At 31.7% G+C, this 10,195-nt stretch overlaps 1 protein-coding gene across 1 annotated transcript in view; it reads left to right on the top strand.

The window, feature by feature from the left end:
• Positions 1-2,427: 2,427 nt before the first annotated feature.
• The window catches only part of LOC105462161 (peroxidase-like), a gene marked incomplete at its 3' end in the record, with an annotated part of 24,122 nt that continues 16,354 nt past the window's right edge, over positions 2,428-10,195 (top strand). Inside the window, exons 1-2 of the mRNA XM_011708692.1 lie at positions 2,428-2,486; positions 3,693-3,820. Of these exons, the coding sequence (XP_011706994.1) occupies positions 2,470-2,486; positions 3,693-3,820 (145 nt within the window). The remainder of the gene's footprint in view (positions 2,487-3,692; positions 3,821-10,195) is intronic.

The following is a 10,195-nucleotide window of genomic DNA, read 5'->3' as shown; positions in this document are numbered from 1 at the left end:
TGTAATTATTTTGGTAATTTTATTCAATAAATTCAACAAATTAATATCGACATGTTAGTTTAGTTGGTCACATATCAACACATAGTTTTGGTATCAGTAACAAAATTTTGGTTGTTCATACTAAACTTTTCTCTCAGTGTGGACAGCGGTGCTACGGCAAACTTCATTTCGGAATCCCTCGGGAAATGCTTGAACGTGCACGTGGTTAAACGGGCGATACATAGTTCGATTACCGTTTCATAAAAACAGCAAGCGTCTCGGTGAATCGTGCGATGGCGCTTAAACGTCTAATGTCATTGGAACGTAGGCTCGCAACGAATAAAATATTAAAGGATACACGGAAAGAACGATTTTGTTGAAAGGTCTAAAAATTTTGCTGAAAACAGATCTGAAAATAATTTTTTGTTGAATCATTAAAATAATTTGTTGGAATGTTAAAACTGATAAGTATTGCTATAAAACGTTTTAATATTCTAACAATCATTTTGACTTGTGCACAAAATTATTTTGATTATCAAACAAAAATTATCTTCAGATCTGAATTCAGCAAAATTGTTCTTTTCGTGTAAATACACGCAAGTGATCGATGATTACTTAAGGGTAAGGTGTTTATCTGTCGTAGAAGATCCTGGAAATGACGGATATTACATGCCGCACCACGCTGTGATAAAAAGTCGAGCGTGGACGGCGGGGCCTTTATGGTTAATCGAGGAGGAATGTAAATGGCCGAACGAGATCACACGGTTAATCGAAGTACCCGAATTAAAAAAGAACGTTTGTTTGGCCACCGTGTATAATGATCTCGGCCTGTTTGATAAATATTCGTCCTTTAAAAATTACTTAGAGTTATCGCGTATTGTCTTCGAATTCGTCCGAGTAATAAATTTGCCGGTTCACTATGTGCGAAAGAGATCCGCGAATCGGAAATTCGAATCTTAAAATTACTCCAAGCCATTCCCAGGTTCCCAGACGCATTGAAGATATGGAGCAAGGATTCGGCAAGTAAGAGTAAATTTATTAAACTAAATCCATTCGTGGATGAGCATTAAAGACTTCGGCAGGGCACAAGCCCCTACGCGTTCGAGTCTTCGGCAGGGCATAAGTCCCTACGCGTTAAAACGATACAGGGCACCATCCCCTAAGCAATAGAAAGATCATTATGCGAAATAAATTCGTGCAAACCATTTGTAATCGTATACGTGTATCATATAAATCATATAAATTTGTGACAATAAACGAAACTACAATGCGACAATGAAAGTTGTGGTACTGATACACTGAACAAAATTTGTGTGAAAATTAACACATTTTACATGTCCCAAACGGTCCACTAAAATTTTTGTGTTGAATTAACGCAAGATGAATATATGTTAGAAAGGAATACAAACATTTTATTTAAAAATTAACACAAAAAATGTAACACTTTAATACAATTTGGAAACAAATTGGAAATTGTGGAAACATTATTCTTCAGTAAAATTTTAACACTTGTAACATGTAAAAATAACAAGTTTATTTACCTTGTATTCATTTATCTTAGAATTTAAAACTACCTTATTTTTGTGTTATTTATTTATTTACTTATAAATTGTCTTTATTTTGACACTGAGAAGTATTGAGTATCAATTTAACACAAAATATTTAAATAACATGATGACATTACGTTAATTTAACAAGCGAATATGTTAAAAATTCGACACAAAATTTTAACAAGACGAGAACGTGCACGGAAAGGACGATTTTGTTGAAAGGTTTAAAAATTTTGCTAAACATAGATCTGAAAATAATTTTTTGTTGAATCATCAAAATAATTTGTTGGAATGTTAAAACTGATAAGCATTGCTATAAAACGCTTTGATATTCTAGCATTTTGACTTTCGCATAAAATTATTTTCATTATTAAACAAAAATTAGTTTCAGATCTGGATTCAGCAAAATTGTTCTTTCCGTGTGAGTGGACTGTTTTTAACATAAATGCAAAAACGTTTTTTACTGTGTTTTGCCGGCGCGCACGTCTGTACGCCCGCGCGATCTTACTCCACAAACTCCATTAACATGGCATGCACTTCTTGATGCGTACGCACATGTGAAGATACGTCACGCAAATTGCATCCGGAAAGTGAGCGCGAATGAACCGCAGATGTTGCGGTTGAATTTCCATGCATCAACGGGAAATTGAGTTACCGTCGCAATGTCAGTATAAGATGAAGATCAACGCGGGAATCAACGTAGAGACACATAAGTGGCCACAGGCCAAAGAAAATTTTCTTCGCGGAACATTTCCTTAATTCCCCTGAATTTGCCGTACGTATTAAAAATTCCTAATGAGGTAATCTGAGGAAAAAAAAATGTTAAAATTTATACCCGCGCCGGAGACTTGCGCGAGAAAGACGTGCAGCTGGAATATTCAATTTTACTCGGAAGTGTTGCGCGTGTGCTGCAGTCTCGGAAAGTATTATCTCCGCGAAGATGAAAATAGTACCAAGGTAACGCAATATAGCGACTCGTGCCATCTGCCTCATTGTGTCGTAAATTCAATTTCCGTTTTCGATGCGCGCGGAAATTAATATGCATTAGGGCCCGTTCAATAGGAATGATATTCAGCCGGCATTATATAAAAGCAGCTGCTTATACCAAGAGCTTCGTAAAATAGTTTTAATTTGAGATCGTGTCGCATCGTATACGTGCGAAACTATAAGATTAATTTCCGCACAAAAGGTCCTATACGTAACGTTTATTGCAGCAATTTTTTTATTATTCTCGCAATTAAATCGAGAATTTAAAACGACCGATAACGCTAATTTTGTGCACGGAATAAATCATTTCGCAATGATTATATCGTTCCGTATTATTATAGCACGGAAAGAACGATTTTGTTGAAAATTTTGCTAAAAATACAGATCTGGAAATAAGTCTTGTTTAATTGTCAAAATATAAATTTGTTGGAGACTTAAAAATTATAAGCATTACTATAAAACGTTTTGATATTCTAGCAAATTATTGTGACTTTCCGACAAAATTATTTTGATTGTTGAACAAGAATTATTTTCAGATCCAGCAAAATTGTTCTTTCCGTGTACCAAATTATTTTCACGTAGACATTGCTACACCGAAAGGAAGGTTTTAAAAAAATTAAAAAATTTAGAATTGAAGATAATGTTGGATCATTAAAATAATTATGTAGAGCGCTCAAGCATGATAATGCTGCAAAAAGTTTGACATTTTAGCAGTTAGCTTGAGCGTCCAATATAATTATTTTGATGGTCTAACGTAATTATTTTCAGATCTGAATCTAGCTAAAGTTTATTTCAGCAAAACCGTTTTTTCGGTGTAACATTAAACGGGGGAAAACTTAAATTACAATATATAAAATCCACACGGAAAGAATATTTTTGCTGAATCCAGATCTGAAAATAATTTTTGTTCAATAATCAAAATAATTTTGTGTAAAGTCAAAGTGATTGCTAGAATATCAAAACGTTTTGTAACAATGCTTACATCAGTTTTAACATTTCAACAAATTATTTTGATGATTCAACAAAAAATTATTTTCAGATCTGTTTTTACCAAAATTTTTAGGTCTTTCAACAAAATCGTTCTTTCCGTGCAGTAATAATCGAATAATAATGATTTACAATTTTAGATACAAAAATTAATTTCCCTATAAATACGATTTTGTGTTCTTATTTCAGAAACATGCGATGTCAAAATGATCCCTGGATTGTAGCCTTCCTCATTGCAGTGCTTTTGCAGGATAATTTGCTGGCGATCGTAAATACCGAAGATGTCACGTCCAAGAAACAGGCTACTTCGCACAAAGGTAATTATTGTTCCTTTCTCAAACTGAGAGAAGATACATCAAATTTTTATACTTTAATTTTATTTTTTTTATAATTTATAATTTATAATTTAATTAAATTTAATAAGTTTAAATTTCAGTTTTGCTGAAATATTTTTTAATTTTTATTATTACGAAGCATATATAATATAAAATAGTTAGATTAAAAAAAATCAACTAAAATTAATTTTATAATATATTAAAATGATAATTTTAAACCATATTGTCAATCATATATATATATATATATATATATATATATATATATGTATCAAAATGATAAATTTTTTAAAAAACAGACTACATTTACTTAACAACAAATTTAATAATTTTACTACATTAATTTATAATTTAATAAAATTTAATAAGTTAAAATTACAGTTTTGCTAAAATGTATATTTTTCTAATTTTCTATTATAATTTTCAAATGTTACAAAGCATATATAAAATAGTTTAGATTTAAAAAATCAACTACAATTAATTTTATAATGTATTGAAATGATAATTTTGAACTATATTATAAATCGTATATTTATCGAAATAATAAGTTATTTAAAAAACGGACTACATTTTTCTCTAACATTTTTTCTAAACGAATTTAATAATTTTACTAAAACTTAAATTTATATTTGAAAAGTTTTCAAATACAATATAATTGATTACTTTTTTAAAATCATGGCAAGAAATCATGTGGAACGTACTCTGACACAAAACCGTGTAATTTACTTCTGGCACATACCATTCCCGGAACAGACTTTTTTTCCATTTATTCTCCAATTATTCTGTCCGCTCTGACACGAATTATGATCAGATCTACGACTGATTGTGAGAGAAGGAAAGTAAACGTGCAGAATGTCGTGGGAGATTGTCACATATATACTTGTTGACGCTTTCTCGTATATTATTTACAATCGATTTTGACAATTGCAGCTGCATGAAATTATTTATATATACATTTTATTGAAAAATAATACATTAAATAAATTAATATAAAATAATATAGTTTGGAATTAATAACTCTGTTAGAACAAGATTCTAGATTTGTTATAAACGCTTTTCATATCATTTACAATCGATTTTGACAATTGCAGTTGCATGAAATTATTTATATATATACAAAAAGAACAATTTTGCTGAATCCAGATCTGAAAATAATTTTTGTTCAATAATCAAAATAATTTTGTACGAAAGTCAAAATGATTGATAGAATATCAAAACGTTTTATAGCAATGTTTATCAATTTTAACTTCCCTACAAATTATTTAATTGATAATTCAACAAAAAATTGTTTTCAGATCTGTTTTTCAAGAAAATTTTTAGACCTTTCAACAAAATTGTGCTTTCCGTGTACATTTTATTAGAAAGTAATACCTAAATAAATTAATATAAAATAATTATGTCTGGAATTAATAATTCTGTCGGAACAAGATTCTAGACTTGTGATAAACAAAACTACTCGCCGTGATATATTAATACTGGTCCAGCCAGCTAATTGCTCGGATCTTGACATGCTTTTTTCGCGCTTGGTCCGAGCGAAGGTATTTAGTACTTCGTCGAAAAACAAAACCGCGTTCATTATTATTACGTAAGTTTTACGGGGGGTGGGGGGACACGTTACAGCGATCCGGTTGGAATATTTTTGTTTTCTTCGATGGTAATAACAAGATCAATAATCGTGACCAGGCCCGGCGATTTGTCTCGGCTCTAGGTGTGGAATACTGTGGAAATTTCTGATAAAAAATCCCCCCCCCCCACGTCCCCTATTCCACCAGTAGTTGATAAAATTTTCAAGTACACAATTTTTTTTTTAACATTTAATTATTTATTTTTTACAAAAACATGGATGCTCTATATAATTATTTTTACTTATAAATTCATTTAATAATTTATTAATGTCATCTATTACAGCCTCCGCTAAAAAATCTCTGTGGTCGGGTGTGGATTTTTTCGGATGTGGAAATCCATAGCCACCTGATTTTTGGTTGTGGATTGCTCCACACAATCCATAGATAAAACGTCGGGTCTGATCGTGACGGGCCGCGGCGCGGCGCGGTCGCGGCTTAGCGAGACTGTTACCGTATAATACACACGCGGCACGTTCCTTGTGCAACAGGTGGGAGTTAATGGCAAGAAACGGCCCGTGAGATAGAAAACGCACGCGTGTATTGCACGTTCGCGTGCGCGCCGCGCGCACGCCAGCTGAAATGCATGTTACGTTTTCGAGAGAGGTCTGGCGGCGGCGATGCAAAATCGGGTAAATGAAAGGTTACCCGAGGCAATCAAGGATTCTCCGTTTGTATATGCGGAGCTATCTAGCCGCGAAGTACATTCACGTGGAATTACGTGCGCGAACCTCGCTGTGCAAAATAGCGTAAACGTATATCTACGCTTCGGCCACTCCTTCGGCGACGTACGTCATGTTACATTAACGTATATATAAGTGCAACGAACAATCAACCAAAATAAGAGTTTAAATCTTTAAAATTGAAATATTACGACAGAAAGAACGGCTTTGCTGAAGTATTTAAAAATTTATCTAAATACATGTCTGAAATACAAAATTTGTCTATAAATACATATCCGAAAATAATTTTTATGCAAGACGCTCAAGCTGGAATGTCAAAATTTTTTGCAGTTTCATTCATCACGCCTCCCATGTAAAATAAGGTCTAAATTCTATGATCATAAGACGTCTTTTTTAGTTCTTTTTAAACAACTTTTAGACATAAGTTCTCGCAGAAGTGGCTAAAAGATATCTGAAAATAATATTTTGGACTATTAAAATAATTTTTATGTAGGACGCTTAAGCTAGAATGTCAAAATTTTTTGCAGTTTTACTCATCACGTCTCCCATGTAAAATAAGGTCAAAAATCGATGATCATAAGAAGCCTTTTTTAGTCCTTTTCAAACAACTTTTAGATTGTTCCCGCAGAAGTGGCTAAAAGACATCTAAAAGACGTTTTAAAGACATTTTATGTGTCAATTTTAGACTTTATGTTGTCTGGTCTAAGTTTCCTATAATAGAATAGGAATTTATTTACTTCAGCTTTACAGAAATTAGCCAAGAAGGGGACTTGGTTTACAAAATATTCTCTTCACTCATCCTTCCGTACCTTTTCCTATCTCTATTCCCTACTCTCGTACTACTTACATTCTACTTTTATATATTACATTTCTACCTCTTTACCTTTTTACCTTTTACATATCTGAGTTTCCTATAATCGCATTGATAGTTCAGTAAAATTATTTTCAGATCTAAATAAATTTTTAAATACTTTAATAAAATCGTTTTTTCTATTAAGCCCCTGTTTATTCATCAATACTATCTTAGATTGTGATGTCAGGAGCAAGAAAATGCACAATAAAAATTCTTGCAAAATATATTTAAATGAAAATGTTTTTCAATAAAATAACAATTGCAATCGATAGTGTAGACGTATAAAATATCGGAAACTATCTTTTTGTTTTGCAAAGGAAATTAAATTTATTTTTATCTATTATCAATTTAACAACTATCATACATGAAAAAAATGTTTGTTGCAGGGTTTAAAAATCTTGCTAAATACGGATCTGAAAATAATTTCTTACTGAATCATCGAAATAATTTGTAGGAATGTTAAAACTAGCTGATAAGCATTGCTATAAAACGTTTTGATATTCTAACAATCATTTTGACTTTCGCACTAAATTATTTTGATTATTGAACAAAAATTATTTTTAGATCTGGATTCAGCAAAATTATTTTCCGTGTATAGCTGTGAACTTATTTTGTTTTGCAAATCTAGAATTCATTTCTAGATATATGTATAGTTTATAGTTATTAGTTAACAAAATAAAAAGGGGAATTTTCGAGATATTTTACAAGTCGGTTCTATCAATTGTAAGTGTTGCTTTATTGAAACATATATATTTTCAATTTAATATATTTTGGAAGAACTTTTATTGCGCATTTTCTTGCTTCTAATGTCACAATCTAATAATAAGATAGTGATGAATAAATAGAAATTTTTAAGTTAAGAAACGGAGAAAATAATTTTACTGAAACATCCTAAGCTGCACACAGATCTGAAAATAACTTTATTGCATTATCAAAATAATTATGTTGGCAACTCAAATTGGTTGTTATAGGATTATCAAAATTTTTGGCATTGCTTATCAATATTAAGTTTTTAACACGCGGTCAGACTATATTTATTATATTATTACAATTGTCTTGATGTGTGTTCTCAAATTTGAGTTTAAAGACACTAACTTACAATGTTAGACATGATATTTATTTTGGGTTTACAAGAAACACTAAAAATGTAACTTTAAGAAAGTTAGATCAAAAGTTAATATGTAGTTACCGATAAAATGTAACTAAATTAAGTTAAAAGTTAAGAGCCTAAAATGTAACTAAGTTAAGTTAAAATTATTTAACTTTTTAACTTTTTAATTTAACTTTTATCTTTTTAATTAGCCACTACTCAACCCTGATATAGATATAAGATAATAGAGACAGAAATTATATCTGAATTTATCAAATTTAGCAAGAAAGTTTCTCTATGACGTTTTAATCAGTCTAGACTCTAATCATATTTGGTTTTGAGATCTATATATTTTCTTGTATATATTCTTAGAATATTGTTGCTATAAATTCTACGTATAACAGACAATTTTTTAGAAGATACAAAAAACAGCGGTGTAATTTAAGTGTAATATTTAGAATTCTAGCTGGAACATTTTCCTGAGTAATAAGATTTTTTAGTAAAATCGTCCTTTTATGTATTGTTTCATTAAAGTGCCTTCTGTTTCTCAATATATGGAAGGTAATTTTTCTTTAAAGCTCACCGCATGGCGTTGCGCCCATATACGGTTCAACAGCGGCTATACTTGGCGAACGACATTCAAGAAATGTTGTGCCTATAACGTGCCTATACGGTGTACCAAGAAATTATCGAATCGTGACGGTGCAGCCTGTCGCCAGTATAACATTTAAACGGTGACCAAATGTTGCGAAAGATTATCCCCCTTACCTCAGAGTTTCGCGATATTGGCTCGCGTTTTACTGCACGATTCACTATGTCGCCGATCTGCACAAGAGAATCATTTCCGGGAGGGAATTAGTTCTCTCGCGGCGGAAGAACGTGCGAGAAGATCCGATTGAATCATTAAATAAAAAACGATCTGTTCTTGCAAATTAAATATTTATTATACATTTCCTATCTATTAACCAATTAATGATTCATTGTGGCATGACGATCCGGATCGATCGTATCTGCAGTCGTTGATGGTAACATTTAAACGTACACGGTCGCGAAACGGTGAAAGGTTCTCCCGCGCTCGCGGATCTGCTTTAAATCACGAGTCTACCGGTTTTATTGATGAATCCGCGCATTAATCCTCGGCAGCTACGAGATCACTGCCGCATGCGATAGCAAATACGATAAACGAAAGGAGATCTTGTTTCGCATCGAGTGCGCGCGGTGTATCGATCTGTATGCGAAGTTTAAGATAAATGTGCCTGTGCTGTCGCGAGTAAGATTATACTTGATCGGCTTGCGTGGGAAAGTTATAGAGTAACTACCTGGCGAAACGATTGCTGGCGTTGGAAAAATCCAAAGACGCGATCGTTCGTAAGGCTGTTGAAAGTAAATCGAGACCCTTTAATACCTTGTGAGAAAATTGAAAACTTTAATAATAATTTCAATTGTTATTAAAGTTATCTCCCTTGTTTTACACGATTTTGCTCGAAGGTCTAAAAATTTTGCTGGGTACAGATTTGAAAATAATTTTGCTCAAAATTCAAACAACTAGAATATCAAAATAGCAATTTTACAGTAATGCTCATCATTTTTAAGCTTCCAGCGAAATTATTTTGATAGTTCAACAAAATTATTTTGTTGAACCAGTTAAATTTTTTAGATTCAGGAAAATCATTCTTTCCGTGTTCATGTTGGCTTTTTTTTATACAGAATATATCTCTTAGATAACACCCACTAACTTTATAGCGTCATTTTTTGTAAAAAAAACTGTCAAAAATCCTAAACCATTTCTTCTTCTATAATTAATTCTATTCTTTATACAAATTTTTCTAAGGAGTTGCTTCTGACGAAACATGGAAAGAACGATTTTGTTGAAAGGTCTAAAAATTTTGCTGAATACAGATATGAAAATTAATTTTTATTGAATCATCAAAAAATTTAGTTGAAATGTTAAAAATGATAAGCATTGTTGTAAAACGTTTTGATATTGATTCACTCCAAATCCAAGTGTGTAAATCTGTAGTCACTTTATACGCGTATTATATTTTACACATTTTATCTGTGTTTTACACAATTAAATGCGTATTTTTACACGCTTAATTTTACAATAAT

The sequence above is a fragment of the Wasmannia auropunctata genome, unplaced genomic scaffold (genome assembly GCF_000956235.1).
Source record: "Wasmannia auropunctata unplaced genomic scaffold, wasmannia.A_1.0 LD269321.1, whole genome shotgun sequence".
Classification (NCBI taxonomy): domain Eukaryota; kingdom Metazoa; phylum Arthropoda; class Insecta; order Hymenoptera; family Formicidae; genus Wasmannia; species Wasmannia auropunctata.
The sequence above is the reverse complement of the archived record's forward strand: the minus strand, read 5'-3'. Positions and strand labels throughout refer to the sequence as shown.